The sequence below is a fragment of the Hylobates moloch genome, unplaced genomic scaffold (assembly GCF_009828535.3).
Source record: "Hylobates moloch isolate HMO894 unplaced genomic scaffold, HMol_V3 SCAFFOLD_2, whole genome shotgun sequence".
Lineage (NCBI taxonomy): Eukaryota > Metazoa > Chordata > Mammalia > Primates > Hylobatidae > Hylobates > Hylobates moloch.
In genome coordinates, this window is record NW_026652277.1 from 154014530 (window position 1) to 154041717 (window position 27188).

Below are 27188 nucleotides of genomic sequence, written 5' to 3' on the forward strand. Positions count from 1 at the left end.
GTGTGCTTTATATCTGGCAAAACCTGTTTAAAATGCTCTTTCCTGATTGCTGCCATCTAAATTATCCTCCGTGTAAATGGCTGTTTCTCCCCAAACCTAATTCCAGTGGATGGAATGCTTCTGTTCCCCCAAAATTCACGCGCTGAAATCCTAACTCCCAAGGTGATCGTATTTAGGAGGTGAGGCTTTTGGGAGATGACTAGGTCAAGAGGGCGGAGTCCTCGTGATTGCGATTAGTGCCCTTGTAAAAAACCCCAGAGAGCTCCCTTTAGCCACATGAAGACACAGCAAGAAGAAGGCTGGGCCTTCTATGAACCAGGAAGCAGGCCCACCCCAGACACCAAATCTGCCAGCACCTTGATCTTGGGCTTCCCAGCCTCCAGAACTGTGAGAAATAAATTTCTGTTGTTTATAAGCCCCTCTGTTTATGGTATTTTGTTATAGGAACCTTAATGAACTGTTGGAAATTTTTATTTAGATTTCATAATTAAAACACAAATACATATTCATTGTAAAAGTATGACCTTTTGATCCCCCCTCCCCAGGGGGCCCATGCCACCGTTTCCAATCTGGGTCCTCTCCAGATTTTGATACACACTCCTAGGTAGTCACGTCTCCCCTCCCTGCTTTGAAAACCACTATCATCTGCATATCAACCAGTCAAGATTTTGAACATTAACTTCTTGCAGTCTATATTATAAAACCCTTTTTAAAAATTTTTCCAAATATAAAATACTATTAGAATGCCTTGTGAAACGTCCTTGCTCAAACACCTTAGTTTGAGGGCACTAACCAACACCCAGTTTGGAGGGAAATGCAACCTACTCAAAGGCATTTGAGGAAGTGAGAGAAGTGTTTCAGAGTCAGGAAAAGAAGCTATTAACATGACTTGCAAGAGAAAGCTTCAGCATTTACAGTAATTTCATCAAATTTAAAAGTAATCAAATCTGGATTTTATAACATTTGGCATGAGGTCATTTATGTATAGGCTCATGAGGAAGGCCTAAACTGAATCCCCAATCCTCAAGAATTCTAAAGTGAACACAACAGTTACCGGGAGCCCAAAATTAGGCCACTGCAGATTTTAGGGCATATGGTCATGTCTTCCCAGATACCAGGAGTTATACTTCGAAACACAGGGGAGCATAAAGTCAACTCAATTCTAATGCATCACTGGTGTTGAAATGTGCTTTGGGAAGGCAGGAAATCCATTCTAACGAAGAATAAAAAAGCCCACCAAAAAACCAACTTGGGATTTGTCAAGAAATAATATACTTCACTTGGCAGAAGACAGTATCTTCCAAAGATTCCTGCTGGTTGTTGACGGATTGTTGATTACACATTTTTGAACAAGGAAACTAGAACACTAAAAATGCAAGCCTACCTACTTGAGAAATAAAAAAAGTTATTTCAGGAGAAAACAAACTCTTATTACAAGGACAATGAGACAAGTCAGGGTGGGGAAAACGTTTGAGAGGGGCAGGAACAACAGCAAAAACAAAAACTATTGGTAGCTAGCTAAGAAATGTCAAAAACAATCACAGGCTGGGTGCAGTGGCTCATGCCAGTAATCCCAGCACTTTGGGAGGCTGAGGCGGGTGGATCACTTAAACCCAGGAATTTGAGACTAGCCTAGGCAACATGGTGAAACCCCGTCTCTACAAAAAATACAAAACTTAGCCAGGCGTGATGGCATGTGCCTGTAGTCCCAGCTACTCAGGAGGTTGAGGTGCAAGGATCACTTAAGCCCAGGAATTGGAGGCTGCAGTGAGCCATGACTGCACCACTGCACTCCAGCCTGGGCAACAGAGCAAGACCCTGTCTCCAAGAAAAAAAAAAATCACAGAAGGAATAACAAATAACAGGCAGGCACTGAAAATACACTACGACAGGTGCAGCGACTCACGCTTATAATCCCAGCACTTTGGGAGGCCAAGGCAGGAGGATCACTTGAGGCCAGGAGTTCGAGACCAGCCTAGGCAACGTGAGACCCTGTCTCTACAAATTAGCCAGGATGGTGGTACACACTTACATTCCAGCTACTTCAGAGACTGAGGAAGGAAGATCGCTTGAACCCAGGAATTTGAGCTTGCAGTGAGCCGTGACTGCGCCACTCACTCCATCCTGAGCAACAGAGTGAGAACTTATCTCTTAAAAAAAAAAAAAAAAATTACACTACTATACTTGCTGTATCATTACAAATGCTTTTGGCTGCATGTAACAGAAAACACACAGGGCATATTTTTCTCATATATCTTTCTGACAAGAAGTCTGCAAACAGGACTTGTTGATGTTGGTTCAACAGCTCAGTGATGTCATCTCTGTGATTCTAACCCTTTTCTTCATGGTCATAACTGCCACACAGCCACTCCTAACTGGAATATGGCCAGGAGAAAGGGTTGCGAATGGAGGTGGGGCTAGGCAAGCAAGTCTGCCACAACAACAAGAAAACTGTAGGAAACCTGGGCTTTGCTGAAAGTGAAGAGCTTGGCAAAATGGGTGGGGCTGAGTCCATTCCAATGGTGACCTCAGCTCCCTGGCTGTTGCACACAGTCTGAAGGGTCCAGGGAAACATGTAAATTTCCATATCACATTAGTATGTGGGAGAAGAAGGACAAAATATCTGTTGCAAACTTATGTTTCATTTCTATTATCCAAGAAACTCTACCTATGGAATTCCTCACAAAAAAACAACAAAAAAAGGTCAGACTATGTGGTGAGAAAACATGAATTTGAGTTGCTACAAAACACAAGCAAGTTCAAAAGGAATGTTTATTTTAAGCTCTATGTACAGAAGAACAGAGTATCAACGTAAAAAGGAACAAAGGAAACAAAAATGACAGGCGTACATATTTACATAGCAAGTGTAGGCAAAATGTGTCAAGAAGAGTCTTTAAATACATCTACTTTTAGCCTTTAACAGTCTGAATCAGTTTCTAAGAATAATTTATCATCCAGGAAGAAGTTTTAGAAGTTTAAGGCTCAACCTTAAGTTGAGTTTAAATCCTTGAGTTTAGAAGGCTTGTGTTGCTGATACCTTGGTCAACAGCTTTTGTGTTGACCATTTCTTCTTTAGTAGTTCGCTGTCCTTCTAACTGTGAAATGTGATGTCCAAACTGAAATAAAGCAAATATTTGACACAGAAATTATTCTAATGTTAAAAAAAAAAAAAGGGCAAGACAAAGGCCAGATGACCCTCTGAGGTTTCATTCACAATATTTATTTACTGTATTTATTACTATAATACATAGTTATTTGGCTATGTATCAGGTACTACGCTCACAGCCAAGGACAAAAGTGAAGAGACATTCTCAGGCGCACAGACCGAGCTCTTGGGCAACTAAACTTTGAGTCCCTATGTGCCCAGTGCTAAAAACTATGTAAAACAAAAAGAAGATTCTCTAAAATACTTGTAATTGGCTGGAAAGAAAGTGCTAAGAGACACGGAACTAATAGCAAGCAGTAAATGACAACCTAGTAACACTTCGTTTACCCACTACCACTGGGAAACAGTGTGTTCCACCTACGGGAACTGCTTAGATAACTGCAGGTTTTCAAACATCCTCAAATTTAAAGAAACCAAGTTCTAGTCTCTGCTCTGCCCCTTAGATATGGGATTATAGGCACTACAGGGCTCATTTTCCTCACATTTTGGGGGGCAGGGGGGTTACTGCTGTGAAGATCTAGTGAGATGAGTAAAAAAGGTACTTTGCAAGTTACAAACTGCTCTACAAATGTCAAAATTAAACATTTACTTTAGACACACTTGCATTTTTATAGTAATAGTTCTAAAGTGAACTTTTTGTCTTCTTAAATAGTTAAGAGAATATAATTTTCTAAGTCGACATGCTAAACATCAGATACAGTACACACACACACACACACACACACACAATGCTGAGCACAGAGGCTGCACACACTGGAGTGGGAATGTGTGTGTGTGACAAGTCCCTCCACTCTGTTACACTCTTTTTTTTTTTTTTTGAGACAGAGTCTCGCTCTGTCGCCAGGCTGCAGTGCAGTGGCACAATCTTGGCTCACTGCAACCTCCACCTCCTGAGTTCAAGCAATTCTCCTGCCTCAGCCTCCCCAGTAGCTGGAATTAATTACAGGTGCGTGCCACCACGCCCAGCTAATTTTTGTATTTTTAGTAGAGATGAGGTTTCACCATGTTGGTCAGGTTGGTCTTGAACTCCTGACCTCATGCATGATCTGCCCACCTCAGCCTCCCAAAGTGCTGGGATGACCACGCCCGGCCCTGTTACACTCTTGGAGGGCTCAATGCGTCTGAGTCTTCCAGTCTCTTCCTCTGCTGACGTCTGTCCTTCCTCAGTGCTATCTAGCTGACTTTAGATGCTGTTCCTCTTCCACACTCCTGTCATTCTCAAGGCTTATTCTTATGTGTTAATACTACCTCAACTAAATTAAGACATGTGAAAACCACCCCAAAATTAGAATTACTTCTAAATTTAAGAAAAGAGACTTCAAGTAAGGAGTAATCCTAAGGCTCAAATGCTTAAAATCCAGTGTTTGTCATCCTAGGCATCCAGTAAGTGCTGTCACTAAAGATAACTATAATCCCATTTGCTTTTTTACATGCAGAGTTAACATTATATTCAACAAAATATCCAAAGTCTGTACATTTGACAGAGAAAAATCTTGGCGTATTCACATTCCATATGGTTAGGGGAAATCTATTGCACCATTCTTCCCTGGCCCTCTCAAACTGTCAGACACCCAGTTCATACTGCAGATGGCAACATCAAATTGGCACCTGTCTAAGATAAGTCATTATAAACATATGCACAAATATTTTTCAAATTAAGTATTTTATTTCAAAAGAGCTCATGATAGGCTAAAAGTGAAAATGAGCATATAAAATTAACCACAAAAAAAACCCCAGAAACATTAGCAGCATCAATAAACAATTATATAGCCCATTCTGCACAATTACTTCAAGAGAACTTGAACACAAAGCTGCAACATAAACAATACATCGGAGAAAAACTGAAAAATTAATTTTACATTAGTGTGGCTTACCCTTGAAGTTTCTGGACTAGAAAATGGGGAAGATTCCCAAGATGTATTCTCTTTCTCAAAAGAATCATCTTCTTGAAATGCAAATTTCTGCTTAAGTGCATGAGATATTAAAGAAACTGGATCCCAATGTGAATTCTGTCTTTTCCTCTTATGAATGGGTCTACCGCCAGGTGACCTATTTTAAAAAAAAAAAAATTGAATTTATTACAACTTGGATGTAATTTTAGCTCCTTGTTGATAAACATAGCAGGAATACAAGCATAATATCTTACAATTCAATCAGTCTTCAAGAGATTGAAAATAATCTAATCTTCAAGAAATTTTTGCAATGAAATAAGGCACAATGAATGAAGAATCAGAAAACCAAAAACCCATGTGACTTGAGACACTGCCATAACCTTGCTGTCTGAGATCTGTCAGATGTTACTATGCTGAAGATCTTTATTATTATAATTTTCTAATTTCTTAATGGGTAGGAAAATTCAAATAAATAAGAACTTTTAAAAGGACTAGAGTTCATGCCAAAAAAAAAAATTAGGCAAATTGTTCATTTGTTTGGTCATTCATTCATTTAATCTTCATTGAATGCCCACTACTACATCCAACTCCATTTTACGCTTTGGGAGTATTCTGCTCCCAGTTCTTACAGCAAGACTATCATCAATATACAAGTGAGCAAGATCATTTGGATGGTAATAAGTGCTGTGAATAAAACAAAACAGAGGCTGGGCATGGTAGCTCATGCCTGTAATCCCAGCACTTTAGGAGGCCAAGGTGGGAGGACTGCTTGAGCCCAGGAGTTCGAGAGCAGCTTGGGTAACATAGTGAGACCCCGTCTCTAGAAAAAATCTAACAATTAGCCAGGCAACTACTTGGGAGGTTAAGGCAGGAGGATCACTTGAGCCAAGGAGGTCAAGCCTGCAGCAAGTCGTGGCACCACTATACTCCAGCCTGGGTGACAGGGCAACACCCTGTCTCAAAAAAAAAAAAACATTAAAAAGTAAAAAATAGGGAAATGTAATAGTGATTAGGGACAGAAGCACTTCAGATGAGATATGATCAGAAAAAAAGCCTCTTTAAGGAAGCAACATCCTCTTTAAGAAAATGACAAGGGGTCAGTTTTAGTGTAAACATCTGGGGGTACAGCAGGAAGGAGCTTGGCATGTGTGAGAAATGGAAAAAGGAAAGCAACTGCAGCTGGAGTGCAGTGGGCAAACATGGGACGTAGGAGAGGAGCTCAGCGAGAGAAGTGAGGTCTGGCTCCTGGAGGGACCTACAGACACAGCAAGGGCTCTAGAACTGATTCAAGCACAACAGAAATGCACAGAAGAGTCTGAAGCAGGAGAATGGCCTGATCTGACTTTTGGTCACTATCTGCAGAATAAATAAGGAGGCAAGAATGAAAACAGACCACTGAGGAGGCTGCTGTGGAAGTCTAAGCTAGATAAGAATGGGCTTAGCCTGGGGAGTTGGCGGTGGAGGTCAAGAGGGTCCACAGAATTGAGCTATGCGCTGATGGGAACGGTGGGAGATAGAACGGAAAATAAAGATGAAGGATGATTTCTAGATATTTGTTTTTGTTTTTTTGATACGGAGTCTCGCTTTGTCACCAAGGCTGGAGTACAGTGGCTCACTGCAACCTCCGCCTCCCGGGCTCAAACAATTAATTCTCCTGCCTCAGCCTCCTAGTAGCTGGGATTACAGGTGTGCGCCACCATGTCAGAGTAATTTTTGTATTTTTAGTAGAGACTGGATTTCACCATGTTGGCCAGGCTGGTCTTGAACTCCTGACCTCAAGTGATCCGCCCACCTCAGTCTCCCAAAGTGCTGGGATTACTGGTGTGAGCCACCGCACCTGGCCTGATTCCTAGATCTTAAGCAACCGGGTGATCGTGTTGCCATTTGCTAAGATGCAAAAGACATGGGAAAGAACAGGTTTTCAAGGTGGTGGAAAAGAACAGGTAGGAAGGAAAAGTCCTGTTTTGGACCTGTGAAACGAGATACCTGTGAGACAGGCAAATAAAGATGTCAAGTAGGCATTTCAGTATATGCATCTGGGCTCAAGAGGAGAGGTCAGGGCTAGAAAAATAAACGTTTGAGTCATAAGCATACAGCTGGTATGTAGAGCCATAGGACTAGGTGAGCTCACCAAAGGAAACAGCATGGACAGAGAAGAGAGGGGGCTGAGGTCTGAACCAGGCACTTCAACATTTAAAGACCAGGCCCAAGGGGAAGAGTTAAAGGCATAAGAAGGAATAGCTGATGAGGTCAGAGGAAACCTCGGGGTATGTTTTCCCAGAAATCAAGTAAAGAAAGTGCTCCCAGCTGGGCGCAGTGGCTCGCGCCTGTAATCCCAGAACTTTGGGAGGCCAAGGTGGGCGGATCACGAGGTCAAGAGATCGAGACCATCCTGGCCAATACGGTGAAACCCCATCTCTACTAAAAATACAAAAATTAGCTGGACATGATGGCACATGCCTGTAGTCCCAGCTACTCGGGAGACTGAGGCAGGAGAATCACTTGAATCCAGGAGGCAGAGGTTGCAGTTAGCCAAGATTGTGCCACCTCACTCCAGCCTGGCAACAGAGCGAGACTCCATCTCAAAAAAAAAAGAAAGTGCTCCAAGGAGGTGGGGACCATAGGCTGTATCAAATGCTGCCAAGAGGTCAAGGAAGACGAGCAATGCGAAGAGACCACTGGATTTAGCCACATGGAGTCACTGGTGAAGCAGTTTTCAATGGAGTCACTGTGGGTAGAAGGCGGCAGCGATAGATAGAAACAAATTATGGACAACTTCAAGAATTCATATCAGAAAGGGGAGCAGAACAACAGAACAACGGCTGAGAGTACATGTGTTTTGAAGGTGGGAAGTACTCAGGTGTGAGGAGAAGGACGAGGTAAAGAAGGAAGATTCAGTGATGCAGAAGGGCTCATTTTAAGTGAAATCCTTGTGAAGAGGAAAGAGAAGGGAAACCAGTAACCACAGGAAGAGCATGAGGCAGCTTGTTGAGAAAAATCTCATGGCTGTAGGTGCATGCTTGGTCCCAACTAGATCTTGTACTTTTGTCATTGGGCTTAGTCAATATCAAGTGGCAACTCTGTGACTGTTACCATCACTGGAAAAACAACTAAAAGGCCAGTAGCCTCTGCCTCCTGTCCCCCTATTCTCTCCTGAGTTGCCTCTACAGCTAACTTTGTTTTGTACATTGCTGAGGAATCAGATGAGCTCTGTCACCTCTTTACACCTACAGATTCCCCATGCAGATTCTCTGCCTTCCATCTTGCTGTTGGGAGTGAAGTGTCATCATTCATGGCCAGGCTCTTCCTTTGGTTACTGGTTTCCCTTCTCTTTCCTCTTCACAAGGATTTCACTTAAAATGAGCCCTTCTGCATCGCTGCAAGGATCAAACTCACAACCTCATTAAAAACAGAACTGACTTATCTGTCCTAGGACTATTATACAGAAAATATATCTATTTTCTCACCAAAAGCCTCACTGAGGGACTTCCAGGTAAGCATGGCAAATCCCTCGTGAAATCCTACTAAAATGACAGTAAAGAAATGAAAAAGATCTATATATCCACAAGGACAAAGAGATTAGAAGGGGAGACAGGAGATAAGAATTGCAACCAGATGCTGGAAGCTGGAAAGCTGATTAAAGTGAGAGCATGGGGCGTGAGCGCCCTGCTGAACACAGGGCGTGTGCTGAATAAGACACTTCTCTCTTGCTCGTCTTTCCCCACTCAGCTCTCCAATGACCTGGCTTGCACCCGCTGTGTAATCCCCATCCCTCCTGACCACAAGGGAAAATGAAGAACTTTCTAAGGAAAATCCTGTAGCCCAAAAGAAAAGACATACAGCTCTGGGGTGTGGCCAACAAAATGGTCCTCTCCCTAATCACTAAATTGTGAAGCCCCTAAGTTGATAAGACCACTTCACACAAAGAACATGCAATCAGCTTTTCCTTGCCTCATTTTTAAATAAGAATCACCAGATGCTTACACAAGGCTACAAAACTAAAGATAGAGATCAAAGCTAAAAGGAAAAAAGAAACTCACAAAAAATACAGTAATTCAAGAACAGAGGAAAACTTAAAACAAACCTACACTTTTAATATTGTCAGTGGGATAAGACCAACAAAACCAAAAAGATTTTAAAAAGAAGCATTTGAAGAAAAAGAAACAGCTCTTAAAAATTAAAAATGTGGGCCAGGTGTGGTGGCTCACACCTGTAATCCCAGCACTTTGGGAGGGCGAGGCCGGCGGATCACAAGGTCAGGAGTTCATGACCAGCCTGGCCAACATGGTGAAACCCCGCCTCAGTATACCAAAACTACAAAAATTAGCTGAGCATGGTGGCATGTGCCTGTAATCCCAGCTACTTGGGAGGCTGAGGCAAGAGAATTGCTTGAACCAAGACCCCGGAGGCAGAAGCTGCAGTGAGCCAAGATCATGCCACTGCACTCCAGCCTGGGCGACAGAGCCAGACTCTGTCTCAAAAAAAAAAAAAAAAGAATAAAAGAACATTTTTGGACATGCAAAGTAGTAAACTAATCTACCTTTTATGTTTCTCAGGAAGCTATAGGAAGATATGACATTTAGGAAATCAGTGATGCAGCATAGAAAAAAGGGGGCAAGAATGCTCAAGAGGTAAGCGAAGGAAATCCTTCGGGCACAGAGGGATCCTCGAGGAGAGTCACCAAGAACTAAATGGAGGGTCATCCAAAAATCAGAAATAGAACTACCCTATGATCCAGCAATCCCACTTCTGGGTACTTATCCAAAAGAAGTGAAATCAGTATCTCAAAGAGATATCTGCACACCCACATTCATCACAGTGCTATTCACAATAGACAAGACATGGAAGCAAACTAAATGTCTATCAATAGATGAATGGATTAAGAAATGGGATATATACATATAACATACAGCATGCTAAGTGAAATAAGCCACTCACAAAAAGATAAATGCTGCATGATTCACTTATATGAGGCATCTAAAGTAATCAAACTAGGCCAGACACAGTGGCTCTTGCCTGTAATCCCAGTACTTTGAGAGACCGAGGCAGGAGGATCACCTGAGCCCAGGAGTTCAAGACCAGCCTGGGCAACACAGTGAAATCCTGTCTCTATTTTTTTTAATAAGATAAAATAAAAAATAAAGTAATCAAACTATAGGAGTAGAAAGAAGAATGGCAGCTGCCAGGGGATGAGGGGAGAGGGAAACGATTACTGTTCAGTGAGTATAAAATTTCAGTTATGCAAGATGAAAAATCCCTAGAGATCTGTCGTACAACATTGTGCTTAACGATACTGTATTATACACATAAAAATTTGTTAACAGAATGGAGCTCACTATGTTTTTTTCACCACACACACACAACACACACACACACACACAAATGGAACTCAGACAGGCAATTATTAACTCTAAAAAAATTATTCAATAAAATGTAGTCAAAATATATGAAATGGGGCCAGGCACAGTGGCTCACACCTGTAATCCCAGCGCTTTGGGAGGCCAACATGGGCAGATCGCTTGAGCTCAGGAGTTTGAGACCAGCCTGGGCAACATGGCGAAACCCCATCTCTACAAAAAAAATACAAAAATTAGCCAGGCATGGTGGCACATGCCTATAGTCCCAACTACTAAGGAAGCTGAGGTGGGAGGATCACTTGAGCCCAGGAGGTCGAGGCTGCAGTGAGCCGTAATTTCAACACTGCCCTCCAGCCTGGGTTACAATATGAGAAATGGCTTACTGTGGATGTTTACTGTTATAATAAGGATATTAATTTTGAATACTCTTTTAACTAAAGATTGTGGTTTATTTCAGGAAGACATAGCAAGATGTGTGTGTGTGTCCTCGGTAGAGTATCTACGAAAATATATTCCTAATATCCTACAACTGGAAGTCAATATAATTAAAATATCAAGAAATAGCAAATAAGTATGTTGTTTCAAAAATATGGTGATAAGAGACTAGAAGAAGAAATAGTCAAAAATAATTGAATGTCATTATCTCTGGGAGAGGTATTCAGGTGTGAAGAAGAATAAGAAAAAAGACATATATGTTAATTTTCATAAACATAATAATTTTTCTAAACATAAAATTGACAAAATTTCAGTTCACTTTTCAAATTACAACAACATACCGCTCAATTGCACGAAGCTTAACCTTATTCATATCCTTTAGAACGTCCAACATGTTTGGAATATCTTTATTTCTCTGGCTTTTTGAATGATGACTATAATTGGTCTTATTAGCAGCCGGGTTCTGTTTGCTCATTTCAGTTGCTGGATTATCTGAGTCACAAATATGATTAGATCCTGGTTGTATGGGAGGAAAACATGGTGGCTGGAGAGATGAAAACTGAGGAGGAAGTGGTGGTGGAGGAGGAGGAGAAGAAAGCACTGAACTTGGAAACTGATCTGGCTCCACACTCAGATGGGCAGCCTGCGATGATGACAACTGACCCAAACTAATGGGCTCGTCATTCAAGCCAAAGGAACCTACAAACAAAGTGGTTCATTACAAAATCATTCACAATTATCTCTAACGTAATATATATTAATAACACTAATTAGAGCCAAAACAGGAGCAATTTCTGTAATGCTACTAAAGGTAGCAATATGGTAGCAAGGAAAGAGTATCAATCCCATCTGCTTAGTAATTTAAGAGTCAAGTCAAATTGTGAATTCATTTTTAATCCAGTTAGGAATTTTCAGTGTAGGTCCAAGAGCAGAGTGGGGAGGAGAATGCATTTTAAACAAACAAAAAAAAAACGAGTTTTTTCTGTAATTCACATACACTCTGAACTTCATCCTCTATTTTAAAAAGCTAAAACATAAATCAACAACTTGTAGTTAGAAACACAAATTGATGTATTCACTCTATAATGACATTGGAGAAATAAGCATATTATTTTCTAAGCAAAGCTTAAGATGGGTACTGAGTATTTAACTTTTCCACAACAGATTTGCTCTTAAAGGACTGTGGGTAAACATGACTGCTTAAGAAAACTGTGTATAGTTATATATCATTTTATTTATTATGTATAAATATAAGTTATTGTATATTATATAATGTGTTTATATGTAAATGTTATAAATATACACTGTATAAATATCTTAAATTATATGTGTATTTATGCATTTGTATATATACATATATATTAAAAAATTTTTAGCAATTATATTTACACACAGCCCTTTACAGCCAAATCTGTTGTGAAAAGCATTCAGTACCTAGATTGCTTTACATTTTATACACACATACATACATTTTGTGTGTGTGTGTGTGCATATGTTTAAAGCAAGTTGTATCTCTAAATTTATAAAACAATCATCTGGAAAACATTACTCACCTCAACTTGGTGGAAGTGTAGCAGCAATAACTAAAAACTATAAACATATGATGACTCAAACCTATATCCTCTTTCAAACCAATGCATTCTTCCTCTTTAATATCCAATGCTTTCATGAAGAGTTAGAAAAGCTTACTGAGGGCCAGGCGCAGTGGCTCATGCCTGTAATCCCAGCACTTTGGGAGGCCAAGGCGGGTGGATCACGAGGTCAGCAGATCGAGACCATCCCGGCTAACACAGTGAAACCTCGTCTCTACTAAAAATACAAAAAATTAGCCGAGCGTGGTGGCTGGCGCCTGGAGTCCCAGCTACTCGAGAGGCTGAGGCAGGAGAATGGCATGGACCTGGGAGGTGGAGCTTGTAGTGAGCCGAGATCGTCCCACTGCACTCCAGCCTGGACGACAGAGCGAGACTCTGTCTCAAAAAAAAAAAAAAAAAAAAAAAGAAAAGCTTACTTAGAAGACAACAGACTTTTTAATACAAAAATACAATCTTCTAGTACAGTAAAGCTAGTTCTTCTTTAAATCAAAGCCATCCCCTCACTACAAATGTGTCTTAATTCATCCTGAATAAATATCAGATATAATAATTTTGTATATTCAACATCCTTTTATGTACATTTAATGTTTTCATGGCACTTATTCAGAATTGTACTCACTTAAATACTAGATGTTCCTGTATGCTACTATATGTACTATATTCAGTACAGTATCATGCTGTACGGGTTGGTATAGGCTATACCATGAGTATCATCTAACTGAAACAAAAATCCTAGTGTTACTTACTAGAATTTGTACTGTTTTTCAGTTCCTGCATTTCCACAATTGCTGCAATCTGAGAGCGAAGAAAAGTCAGCTCATTTTCAAGGGCAGCTATTTTTTTAATTGCAGCTTCATTTACAGGCAGATCATTTTTCACTGTTTCATTCTGTCTTACAGCAGGTGACAGTGGATCCCGAACTAGTCGCGAAGGCTGAAAAATTTCCACTTTCTCTTCTTCATTTTTCCATATACTATTTCTGTGGGTGAAAAAAATATGAAATGGAGGGAAGATATATTTCCAATCAAAAGAATTATAAACTCTTACACTCCTACGTGAAAATCAAAAGACAATAAAACAAAATAAAAGCTACTCTCAGGCCAGGCACAGTGGCTCACGCCTGTAATCCCAACACTTTGGGGGCTGAGGCAGTGAATCACCTGAAGTCAGGAGTTCGAGACCAGCCTGGTCAAAATGGTGAAACCCCGTCTCTACTAAAAATATTTTTAAAAATTAGCCGGGTGTGATGACGTGCCCCTGTAGTCCCAGCTACTCAGGAGGCCGAGGCAGGAGAATCACTTGAGCCTGGGAGGCAGAGGTTGCAGTGAGCCAAGATGATCGTGCCATTGCACTCCAGCCTGGTCAACAGAGTGAGACTCTGTCTCAAAAAAAAAAAAAAAAAAAAAAAAAAACTACTCTCTATCCCCCATGATTGTTTCTAGAGTCACTGAGGACAAGAAAAACATCTTATTTAGCGTTGTATTCCCAATATAAACAGAACGTAGCCTCCAATGGAGGACCAGTCAGTGGCCAGGAAATGAACAAAACAAACCTTGCTTTTAGATTATAAAAGAAAAATAATTATCCTGCAATTGTTCTACTTATTAACTTTAAACGCAGGTAAGTTAATTTATTTAGAAGTTCTATATAAGTTAATAAAGAGCCTTACATTCAGGATTATGTTAGGGTGAAATGTATGTTATTTTAACTATTTGAAAATTGGTGCCAGTTTGATACATAATAAAATCAGCCAGAATACTTAAATAATTGACACTTAACGTGCTTAGAGCCTGTATCTGAATATACTAACATATAAAGTAATACTCCCTAGGAGTAACACATCCAAATTTTGAAATACATTTAACATCATTGCCTGGTGCACAATAAACAGTATATAAGTTTTGGCTAAATACATGATTCTAAAATCTCTTTAATAACCACTCCCTCCTAGGCCTGGTATTAGGTTTAAATGTGCACTAAAAAAAAAAAAACTGCCTAAAAAAATGAAAAGCAGCCAGTCTTCTTTATTAGGAAGATACAGTAGGGCACAGCACAGTTTGAAGTTAAAACAAAAAAGCTCAATCAATCTGTACAAGCTTTGACACATGCAAGAATTCAGTTTATAGCCCACTTCCCAAGATAAGCATATAAAATTACCGAAATCTGAGATAACTGACTTCTTCATCATTTGCCACATACAAAATATCAGCAAAAGATGGAACCATGGATCCACGATTACCAGAGTCTACAGAGTTCAAGAGAGGGATTAACTAAAGTAAAAAAAGAAAAAAATAGTCAGAGCTCTGCAGGGAGTCAGGAGAAGACACATGCCCCATGGTATTAAATTAGTTAACAATCCAAAAGAAAGAAAAAGAAAAAGAATATTCAATAGAAAAACATGCACCTGTTAGCAAGAAAGAACACTGGGAAAAATGTTATGCTGAAGTCTAAGCACTAAGCAATATTCTCTCCCCTGGTTAATTTCATCTATCATAAAATGCAAAATAAAATTAAACTCTTCAGTTATTGTTCACACTTGCCCATCTGTGAATGTCATTACAGACATGTACCACATAACGTTTAGGTCGATGACGGACTGCATATACGTGGGGTCACATAAGATTATAATGAAACTGAAATATTCCTATCACCTAGTATTTACTATATTATACTTTTTATTATTATTTTAGAGTGTATTCCTTCTACTTAAAAAGAAAAGTTGGCTGGGCATGGTGGTGCATTCCTGTAATCCCAGCACTTTGGGAGGCCAAGGCAGGAGGATCAATTAAGGCCAGGAGTCCAAGACCAGCCAGGGCAACATAACAAGATCCTGTCTCTACCAGACCAAAAAAAAGTCAGCCAGGTGTGGTGGTGCACACCTCCCAGGTAGTCCCAGCTACTCAGGAGGCTGAGGTGGGAGGATCACTTGAGCCCAGGAGGTTGAGGCTGCAGTGAGCCGTTATCATGCCACTGCACTTCGTTTGGCCTGGGTGACAGCAAGACCTTATCTTAAAAAAAAAAAAAAAAGAAAGTTAACTATAACACAGCCTCAGGAAGGTCCTTCAGGAGGTATTCCAGGAGAAGGTATTGTTATCGTAGGAGATGACAGCTCCATGCATGTTATTGCCATTGAAGGCCTTCCAGTAGGACAAGATGTGGAGGTAGAAGACAGTGATATTGATGATTCTGCCCTGGGTAGGCCTAGGCTAACGTGTGTGCTTGTGTCTTAGTTTTAACAAAAAAATTTTAAAAGTATAAAAAATTTAAAAATTTTTAAATCATAAAAAGCTTATAGAATAAGGATATAAAAAATATTTTGTATAGCTGTACAATGTGTGTTTTAAGATAAGTGTTATTACAAAAGAGTCAAAACTTTTTACAAAATACCTAAAACCTAAAGTATAATAATAAAAAAATTAAAAAATTAAAAAAATTAAAAAAACATTTATAAAAAGTTACAGTAAGCTACGGTTAATGTATTATTGAAGAAAGGGTTTTTGTATAAATTTAGTGTAGCCTAAGTGTACAGTGTTTATAAAGTCTACAGTAGTGTACAGTAATGTCCTAGGCCTTCAAATTCACTCACCACTCACTGACTCACCCAGAGCAACTTTCCATCTTCCATTCACGGTAGGTGCCCTACATGGACGTAACATTTTTTATCTAATTTTTACTGCATTGTTACCGTACTTTTTCTATGTTTAGATACACAAACACTTACCATTGTGTAACAATGCCTACAGTATTCAGTACAGTAACATGCTGAAAAGGTTTTCAGACTAGAAGCAACAGGTCATACCATATAGCCTGGGTGCATAATAGGCCATATACCATCTAGGTTTGTGCCAGTATACTCTGTGATGTTTGCACAATGACAAAATCACCAAACAACGCTTTTCTCAGAATGTATCCCCCCCATCATTAAACAATGCATGATTGTATTTAAATAAACAAAACCACAAAAACATATATGAAATGGCCTGTTCCCAAGGGTAAACTAAAGGTTTTTGGCTTGCAGGAAATGTTTCTTCGTTTGCTGTTCTACCCCATACCTGTTAAGAGTACCTAGGATTATTTTGTACTTGGTACTTAAACAATTTATGTTGACTGACTTACCTCAAAATTAGGTCTTCGACAAGGTTCCAATGGAAGCATTTTCCCAATAATACGAACAATACTCCTAGTTGATCCATAGTCTTTATTTTCCCAAATCAGCAAAACCTATTTTAAACATAAAGTATGAATTAAAATGCACTCTGATTAAGCACATTTATATAAGTATGAAAAAAGGAGATGTAAAAAAGATGCAGTGGCATTTTTTTTTAAATACAGGGAGTCCTGTAAAATAACATTTATTTTTAAAAAGAAATATAGAATGGCAGAGCCTTTCTTCAAAGAATAGAACTTTATGAGTATTTGTCCAAAAAAAAGATGGTAGTAAACTTATATACATTCCAGGAAGATCTTTTAAAAACCACAATTCATTTTGTTCTATTTCTGATATGTCCAAATACCTTGGGAGAAACTTTGTTCAAAAAAATTGCATCCCCTCCCCCAGCTACAAATCCCATCTTTTTGGCCCAACCAAAAATTGACAATTTCAAATTATCAAGCAACGAGGTAATATGGAGTATACTTATGTAATTTCCTTTAAAGGAGAAATAAAAAAGGGAATAAATCAGGTCCTAGACAATTCAGAGTTATTTACATAAAGTGAAATATATCCGCTGGCAGTCAGCTCTTGAAAAGGCATTAGAAGTAATCATGTGCTACTATAGCTCAAATAATACTTTGTCCTTTGGTGTGGGCTTCCCAAATTAGTGTAAACCATTGCCACAGGAACCACTCTCCCCCACCAGCCAAAAGATACGACATAATAAATTGGACATTTTTCCTAAGATCCCAACAGATATAGGTAGCCTCCTATTAGCATCCTCGTTAAAACATCCAATAAACAGCCTGTCTCAGCTGTTAAACAACAGCAACAACCAACGACAGCAGGCTAAGTAAACTTGTGCACCTGCGTTTTGATTGTGACCCATCATATGAGGTCAGGTGTAAAATTTTCCCATTGTGGTGTCATGCTGGTACTCAAGAAGTTTGGGATTTTGGAGGATTTCAGATTTCAGGTTTTGAGTGATGCTCAACCAATAATATTTTTAAATTGCTAAGATTATTTTACATTTTTTTCACACTCAGTCTTCAAAATCCCTTATATAGTTTATACCTATAGAAGATCTCAATTCAGATATTTTGAGTGCTTAAAAGTGACATGTGGCCAGTGGTTATCATACTGGATTGCACAGCCTAGAGGATATAGATCCCAGACCTATTACTAGTAGAATATTTGGAGGATTGACCATTTATATTTAAAGTGTTCTACAGACCATTCATCTGCATACCCCTGCTAAGAACAACAGGCATAGAGGCTTTGCTACCATGAGGGCTACCTACGACATATACAGTCACCCAAGAGTTGGGTTAGCTCTTAGTTAATTTAAATGATACCTTCCTATCTTGCTCGGCAGTTTCCATCCTAATAAACTCCTGTCCTTCCTCTCATTCCTTCATTGCCCCTGGCCATCTTCACCACTTTCGTTGTTGTTGTTGTTTGCTTCTTGAGGTTTTTTTTGAGATAGGGTCTCACTCTGTCACCCAGGCTGGAGTGCAGAGGCATGATCAGGGTTCACTTCAAACTCTACCTCCCGGGCTCAAGCAATCCTCCTACCTCAGCCTCTGGAGTAGCTGGGACCACAGGCGCACACGACCATGCCTGGTTAATTTTTATATTTTTGATAGAGACGATGTTTCATCATGTTGCCCAAGCTGGTCTTGAAAACCTGAGCTCAAGTGATATGCCTGCCTCAGCCTCCCAAAGTGGTGGGATTACAGGGGTGACCCACCACATCTGGCTATCTTCACCATTCTTATTATTTCATCTTCCCTCTATTCCTGGTCTAGCACCCACATTTTGACTTTACTAATTTTCCTACCAAGCATGGATTTTCTGGTTAATTATTTTAGTAATATGTTCAATGCCATTCAAAAATGGGTTCGTTCTTTTGATATTATGTGCTCCCACACTGCTAATGAATACACTACCCTAATTACTCTTAGCTAGGAAAAAAAAAATCACAAAACGACGATATTTAGAAAAACTACAACTCCATGATGACTTCAGCTGGGTTCTCACAGGTATTCTGAAATCCCTTCATAACGTGTTAGATTCTATACCACATTGTCCAGAGCAGTCTCCGATCTCTGAAATCCCTTCTCAAATCCCACCACTTCATTACCTGCAAGTGACCTTGTCTCTGCTCTTACAGAGAAAACCGAGAACTTCAACTTGACATACCTCAACTTCATTTCTGTTACTTAGCTCCATTCAAAATCTCTTTTTAGACCAGGCGCGGGGGCTCACGCCTGTAATCCCAGCACTTCGGAAGGCCAAGGCAGGTGGATCACTTGAGGTTAGAAATTCAAGACCAGCCTGGCCAACGTGGTAAAACCCCATCTCTACTAAAAATATAAAAATCAGCTGGGCATTGGTGGCAGGCTCCTGTAATCCCAGCTACTCAGGAGGCTGGGGCAGGAGAATCACTTGAACCTCGGAGCAGAGGTTGCAGTAAGCCAAGATTGCACCACTGCACTCCAGCCTGGGCAACAGAGCAAGACTCCATCTTAAAAAAAAAAAAATCTCTTTTCACTCTCTCTCACTTTCATTCTGTTCTTTAAGGCAGGACAGTCTCTCTCCTTTCCAAGACTTATTTAATTAGATCCCTTGCCCAACCATCTTCTCAAAGGCGGTGCTCAATCACTCTCTCATGTGGATCTTAAATTTCTTCCTGTCTGTTTCTTCCAGAGTGATGACAAATATGCTGAAGTTACTTCTAACTTTAAAAGAAAAATAAAAATTCCATCCTGCAGCCCCTTCAGGTTGATGGCCTCTCTCAATTTCTTTTCACAAGCAAACTTTTCAAAAGAAGGTTGCTGATCCCACCTCCCTTCCTGACATTCTTCAAACTACTCCAACACAGTCCCATTCTCCACTTACAGAAATTCTTAAGGGCACCAATAACCTAATAGTGATAAACAAATGTTCAGCTGTTATCTTCAGTCTCTCAATTACTGAAATTTAAAATGTTTTTAGGCCAGGCGCGGTGGCTCACACTTGTAATCCCAGCACTTTGGGAGGCCGAGGCGGGTGGATCACGAGGTCAGGAGATCGAGACCATGGTGAAACCCCGTCTCTACTAAAAATACAAAAAAAAAAAAATTAGCCGGCCGTGGTGGCGGGTGCCTGTAGTCCCAGCTACTCGGAGAGGCTGAGGCAGGAGAATGGCGTGAACCCAGGAGGCGGAGCTTGTAGCGAGCCGAGATTGCACCACTGCACTCCAGCCTGGGTGACAGAGCGAGACTCCGTCTCAAAAATACATAAATAAATAAAATAAAATAAAATAAAATAAAATAAAATGTTTCAATCACATCTAATGACATTTGCGATTATCAAAGTCCATGGCTTTAAGTATCAAGACAAAGCAGATAACTCCCAAAACTGAATCTTTTTCTTTCCTACATTCTAAAACCATATATATATCCAATTGTCTGAAGGATATTTCTACTTATATGTTCTAACATCACCTCTGACTCACCTCATCTCCATATTCAAACTAGTTTCTCATACTAAGATGCCCATTTATAATAATGGTACCATGATTCTTCAACTTACTTTTGCTTTAAAAAAATCTTAAATTGTCCTTGACTACTTTCTTCTAATTCACCCCACCCGTCTTCCTTATAGTCAATCTCATATTACAGTTATCTTTATTGTTTCTTATTCCCCATATTTTAAGCATTATGAATACAACAATCATGTATTACTCCTCTGTATTACCTGCAGAAACAAGCATATTGTCTTAGATACAGTAGATTTTCAACAAGTAGATAAAATTTGATTTGCTTATGATATGGTTTGGCTGTGTCCCCACCCAAATCTCACCTTGAATTATAATTATCCTCACGTGTCAAGGGTGGGGCCAGGTGATGATAACTGAATCATGGGGGCAGCTTCCCCCATACTATGCTCGTGGTAGTGAATAAGTCTCATGAGATGTGATGGTTTTATAAACAGGAGTTCCCCTGCACAAGCTCTCTTGCCTGCCACCATGTAAGATGTGACTTTGCTATTCATTTGCCTTCAGCAATGATTGTGAGGCCTCCCCAGCCATGCGGAACTGTGAGTCAATTAAACCTCTTTCCTTTATAAATTACCCAGTCTCGGGTATGTCTTAATTAGCAGCATGAGAACAGACTAATACAGCTTATAATTCTCAGGCCTAAATCATCCTCTTTCCATTAGATTTATTCTGGATTTATTGAGCTTTAAATATTGAACTTGTTAATAAATTACCTTGAATAGAAGTTTTAATGTATCTGTGCAATAAATGTAATTCTGTGAAGGTCATGTCTATATTTTGCTTCCTTTGTATCTTCTGTTGGCACTTGTCCTATCAGGTAAATATGTTCTCAATAATCTTATCCCTCTTCTAATTCGAACCATCAAAGCTATACTGTTGCAAACTCACCTTTGTTCCATCTAAAAAGAAGGAACAATTTTGCCTCAAATCAAATGATTACATATAAGTTATTTTCAAAATGAAACCCAAGAACAAATACAACAGATCCGTTCCAATCCAAAAGGACATTTACCTGTTCTACAGGAACGCCAAAATATTCCAGCATCTCTCTTAAGATATTCAGTATGAGAGACATTGATGAAGCAAATACAGAAGCAATTCAAAGGAACATTATCAGTTTCTTGGTGCCTTTGGGAAAAATTTTAGAAAATGTTACTCTTGACAAATAAATGCCACACAAATTGTACTACATAACCTGGAAAAGTCCTCTTGATACACATTACACTGTCAACTAATTTCTCCTAGCCAGCATTATTTTAAGTCAAAGAAAAAGAAAGGAAGAGGAAATCTGGGGGAAAGAGAGGGTTGTAAAAGAAATTTCAATTTATTGGTTAGACTACATTAAAACCTCGTAGGATGTTTGAGCTCATGAAGAGGCCTAGTTAATAGAGACCAATCAACAACAAACTGGACATGTACTTAGTAGGCAAGGCTTCAAGTTACATGCCACAGCGAAGCTCGCTCTTTCCTGAAAGCTTTGGGCTGAGACTCTTAGCAGATGGGTGAGTTTAGCCGACCCTTGAAAGCAGGCAAAGGACGACTCAAGGTTTTTTTAAAAAAAATAAACAGTAGCTCTTCTCACACACCTATCGAAGTACCGCCCAACCCTCCTCACTCTTTTAAAATAAGGAGCACGAATTCCAGATAGGGGACGTGACTTGGTCACCCATCTAGTAACAGGCCGTGACCAGAGCCGGATCGCGTCCCTCGCTTTGGCCACAAGCTTCCTGGTGCTCTCCAAACACAGCGTGGTAGCCTTGCCTCACCTTCCTCCGAAGCCGAGCCCCCGGGAATCACCAGAATATCAAGCGGAGGGCGTTAGGAATCCTCAGTCAAACTCCAGACTGCGCCACTCCTTGTGCAGATCGCTCAGACGTCTACCCAGACATCCACCCAGTTTCCGCCCACGCGCCTCGGCTTGCAGCCACAGGAGGTAACGATGCCCTCAGCGAGGAATAAGAGGTCAACCCAGTGCCCAGCACTGGAGCCTCACGCTCAGCTACGGTAACATTACGGAAAGTGCACCCACCTCCTCCTGCGCCCAACGAACCCACCTGCTAGACCCTAGGACCGGACTGCTACTTCCGCAGGACCGGACTGCTACTTCCGCATCCCAGGACGAAATCAAACTCCGCGGGCCAGGACCCGTACCCAGTCTCATTGGGCAAAACTGAAGATCGCTGCTTCTGATTGGTCATTGCATGATGTCAGGCAATTCGGGAAGCGACTGCTTTTCCTTCCCAAGAGGCGGGTCTTCCGAGAGTCAGCCAATAGGAGCTGATGGGCGGGGCAGGTCGCGTTAGGACGGCTGCGCTCCCGCAGGGCAAGGTTTTAGGTACAAACCCATGAGCTGAACTCGCGGTTCGGACTTCGTACCCCACGTAACTCTTCGCAGGGAGTGCGTTACTCACTACAGCCGGACCCTAAGCGCATCCGCCTTCCCAAGTTCATTTGACACAAAGTCGCGATTTATTTTTTGGTCATTTCATTTGTTCAGCTAATATTAAAATACTTGTGGAACTGGCAGAAGCCAAGCACTACCCCCGAGGGTTTTGCAGCTTTGCATTGGTTGGATTCATTCGTTCGTTCACTAAATACACCTACGTATCCAGGCTACCGAATATGGGCCGGACACTCTCCTGGCTTAGCTGAGGATGGCAAGTGATATGACAGGTGATATCCCAATTTTCATTTCTGATTTGAGGTTATTGGCTTCATACGAAATAGCTTCCTCTTCTGAATTTCAGCAAGACGTGCACCAGAGTGATATAACAATTTAAGATGTGTGCCTGCTACTGACATAATTTGAAAATGTAAGTTTTGAACTTATTTATCTATGGTCAACACCATTTATTCATTCAACCAATAATGGATATCTACTACGTAGCAGACACCATTCTAAGCACGGAAAATGCCTTAATGAGAGGGCAGGTCCTTGTCCTCCTGGAGCTTACATGCCAGTGGGGCATCTCGTTCCACTCTAACCCTAATTTGCTTTTCTCTATAGCACTTATATGTTTAGTTATGCTTCCACTACCACCAAACAAAATTGTAGACTCCAGCAGAACAGGAATTTGTTTTGATCCATGCTCTTTCCCCAGTGCTTTAGAAGAGTGTCTGGTATATAATAGGCATTCGGTCTATTTGTTGAATAAAATACTTACATGTGGAATGACAGAAAAGATGATAATGATTTGGGACTAAGCAACTAGCAAAACAATTGATAGCAATTATAGTGATATGCCCAGTAGTCTGAGCTGGATACGGCTGAAAGTGAGTGCAGAACAAGGATGATGATAGATCAGAAACCCTACATGGAGTAATTTTCTCAAGTTTCTTGTCCTTCCCTTTGCCCTTGTGAATAAATCACGACTTTATAACCCCCTCCCTTTCCCACTCTCTTATCAAACAGCAAACAGGGCCAGAATGAAAACGTCCCTCCAGAATGAGAAGGGAACCACTACTGTTCCAGCTGCACTATTAACATAGGTTAATATTCCAACTGATTTAGGTAGCAAGGACGACCCAGGTCAAATACTACATCCATAAATGCTTTGCTGACAACTTTCTTCTAAATTCTTCAGAGATATTTCCTCCACTGTTTACTAAAGCATTCATAATTCCATTTTGACAAAAACATTTTATGTGATTGGACATCTTTTTCCCTTGCTCATTTTTACATGAAATTAGATTTTCCTCAACTCTCAGAATGAGATAGTGTCCAAGAAAGCTTTTCTGACACCACAAAGCTAGCTTTTCTGTTGCCTCTGAGTAGTGTTCAAAAATATGGTGGCTTGTTTTCTGGGGTTTTCCTGTGTTCCCCTCCCCCAGTTTGATCCAGGTAGAAAACTTGCTATTCACAAGCTGCATGTAACACTTTTTAAAGTATCTAGTTATCAAGTATTAGCTCATTATATTGAATTAAGCTCATTATATTGAGCTAGTAAGTCTATGTCCCTAAGATTTTTTACCTACTGACTCTGATTTCTGTCCTTTAAATATGTAACATTTTTAAATGAGGAGATCGGACAAGGAAGTATCAAATAACAGTCTCCTGATCCTATGTGATTTGAACATGTCTCTTCTCTGGGAAAACCTTTTAAGGATTTGAACACAGCAATCAAAAACCTATCTCGGCTGGGAGCGGTGGCTCACGCCTGTAATCCCAGCACATTTTTAAGACAGCCCAGATTGTATGTTTCAAGCAGCAGCAGCAGACATAAAATTAAATCAAGCCTTTATAAACATGCAATTATCATTTTCATTTATACACACTCAAGGACCATTTATTACGTAACTACAGTATGTGTGCCACGCACAATACTAAATGCTAAAATTTTATTCTGGTGGAGACATGTAAGTGGAATGAATTACTAGCCTAAAGGTATGTGCTGCATTCAGTGGCCTCAGAACAAAAAGAGGAATTGGAAATTTTTTGCTAGGGTGTAAGACTTTAAGATAGGCAACTGAACAAGGAGTAGCATAAGGCAAAGTGGCCAAAAACAGTACATAGGGAGTTCCTATAGTTCATCATGACTGAGGTTCAGACAACAGGAAGACATCGATGCGCAAATTTTGGTTTTAAAATGATTGTAATTTTGCACTTGAAAAACATCCCAGAGACGGCAATATAAAGATGAAATTTATGGGTAGAGTCCAAACTAGGAGACCAATGCAGCAGCTAGGGATAGTGATGAGCATCTATTATTGGGGGTTAAGGGGGGATGGCGAGGCGGCGGTGGAGAGAAGACAGAACACTTTATAGGGATGTCCAACTAGCTTAATGGATAAAGAACATCAGTTTGCAGTAGGATGGGGTACAGATGATGACAGTTTGGAGTGCTGAAGTTCTAGCAGAACTATCCAGGGAAGAGTTGGAGAGAAAAAATGGAGTTCAGGAGAGAAGTTTAAGAGGTAAATTTCAGAGTCACCTGCATGTAGATAAAAATGTTTGAAAACCTGTCATTCACAAAGTACTTCCATTCTTGTTCCTTCCACATACCAATGTTATTTACTATTATTTACTAATTTTTGCTACACCCCCCCCCCTTTGTAAACTTAGCCAGAGACAGTAGCTGTGAAATGCTGGATTTGAAGTGCTAGAACATGTTTAACACTAACCTGAAATATGACAGCACCAGAAAACTCTTTATGGCTGTTCCAATTACTTTCAGGGCTTCATCTGAAATCTGTATTGCCTTTCTACTTCCTTTTAAACAATGGGTTATCTTTTATCCTTTGGAATATTTGGAATATTCAAATGGCCTAAAATGGCAAGAGAACTTTGTATAATGGTAAGCTTGGAAATTTTGAATAAAAGTGGTATTTAAAATAATGTGAGGAAAGTTCGACATTGAAAATGAATTAGGCCGGGCACAGTGGCTCACGCCTGTAATCCCAGCACTTTGGGAGGCTGAGGCGGGTGGATCATGAGGTCAAGAGATCGAGACCTTCCTAGCCAACATGGTGAAACCCTGTCTCTACTAAAAATGTAAAAATTAGCCTGGCGTGGTGGCCAGCGCCTGTAGTCCCAGTTATTTGGGATGCTGAGGCAGGAAAATCACTTGAACCCGGGAGGTGGAGGTTGCAGTGAGCCGAGATTGCGCCACTGCACTCCAGCCTAGCGACAGAGCAAGACTGTCGCGCAAAAAAAAAAAGAAAAAAAAAAAAAAGAAAATAATTAGCACTGAGACGTTTAGTTTGATCACTTACATTTTTCTCCTACACCTTATCCTACTATACATAATACCTTACGCCAGAAACTCTATTAGCTCAGGAGATGATCCATTTTTGTCTAAAATCCCTCTTATGTAAGGCAGTCATATTCCTTGATGAGCTTTAAACAATTTAGCACTGGGTTGGCATTATCAGGGGATTCTGAGGTATTAGATTTTCTCAGATGGATATTTAACCCTTTAGACAGCTGTCACACCTTAAAGCTTTTTCATCAAAATTTTTATTAAATATAACCACACATTTCCAACTAATCTTTTATGACTTAGGATTAACACTATATTGTGTTGTTCCGTTATGCAGTGATACTCCTAAACATTACTTAGCCAGGTGGGACTTAGCTTGACTTTTCAACCCACTATGGTATTTTTACTTTAGTTCTGCTGTCCTTTTCCTTAATGGCGACTGAGACTATCATAGGGCTTCTGCAAACAGTACATTCAAAACAGGCTGTTGCTGTTATATATATGAAATTTATTACTGGGCAGTGTTGAGAACTATTTTTGAAACTTCTCCATAAAGGATCTGCTCCTTACCTGCTTTGTTGTATCAATACTCACATCTCATTTTCAACTTATTCCCTCAGTGTAACACAGTGCAGGACCGACATTTGTCCAGGATACCAAAAAATTATGTTTAAAAAAAAGTCAACATACCATGTGTCTAAAACTTTTAGGCCTCCCAGTGTTTAGGAAAGAGGTGAGTCTAAATAGATGAACTCTGAATTAGAGACAGAGAACTTGATCCTCAGAAGTATCAAAGAGTTACTAAAAGAATCCTGATTTGCATATTAATACCCCATTATTTGGAGCTAGCTCATTCAAAAACTAGAGCCTATGAATATATTAAATATATAATGCAAGGAAATATTTTCACTATTATAGTGCAAGAATAAAAATGAGAAAAGGACAAAGCCTTATCTTGTTGCTCTAGTGCCTAGCTCACACTTAACTAGTGAAACATAGAACTTTAAAACTGCAAGTTATATCCATGTAACAGTTGCTTTAAGAATATACATCCTAATCCAATTACTCTGCTAGATATTCCTAATACCTGGAGCACTACCATATTCAGATAAGATGGTTTTAAGACCTCTTATTACTGTTACACTCTGGCATCATGCCCTCAGCCACCAGAAAAGAATGTTGCAAGAAACACTCATTTGAAAACCTGTTCCTATTCTAGGAAGACTTATTCTAGGAACATCAACATCTAAATGAAAACCTACGGACAAGTATCTCAGTATTTGGTAGCAGGAATAGTTCTGCTTCCCAGAAGTGGTTTCATTTGACACTGAAAATTGCATACCTTATTTC

At 40.0% G+C, this 27188-nt stretch overlaps 1 protein-coding gene across 2 annotated transcripts; it reads right to left on the reverse strand.

Moving 5' to 3' along the window:
* Positions 1-2754: 2754 nt before the first annotated feature.
* MTFR2 (mitochondrial fission regulator 2) lies at positions 2755-26989 on the reverse strand. 2 transcript variants are annotated; one of them, XM_032159704.2, is made up of 8 exons: positions 22194-26989; positions 21152-21267; positions 16559-16663; positions 14600-14712; positions 13189-13421; positions 11192-11549; positions 5041-5215; positions 2755-3116 (listed from the first exon to the last, which is right to left on the reverse strand). In XM_032159704.2, exons 2-8 carry the CDS (start codon positions 21212-21214, stop codon positions 3000-3002), a joined length of 1164 nt encoding a protein of 387 aa, XP_032015595.1. In that variant the 5' UTR covers positions 21215-21267; positions 22194-26989; the 3' UTR covers positions 2755-2999. The 2 variants fall into 2 exon arrangements, with proteins under 2 accessions (XP_032015595.1, XP_032015604.1); XM_032159713.2 differs by having other exon boundaries at positions 21906-26989.
* Between the last annotated feature and the right edge of the window lie 199 nt (positions 26990-27188).

Bases quoted from the DNA above. Each gene is read 5' to 3' on its own strand.
- MTFR2 (XM_032159704.2), bottom strand. From the start codon at position 21,214: ATGTCTCTCATACTGAATATCTTAAGAGAGATGCTGGAATATTTTGGC. The intron at 16,664-21,151 runs GTAAATGTCCTT...TGTTTAAAATAG, and splicing joins TTGGCGTTCCTGTAGAACAG to GTTTTGCTGATTTGGGAAAA. The intron at 13,422-14,599 runs GTAATTTTATAT...TTTCACCCACAG, and splicing joins GTCAGTTATCTCAGATTTCG to AAATAGTATATGGAAAAATG.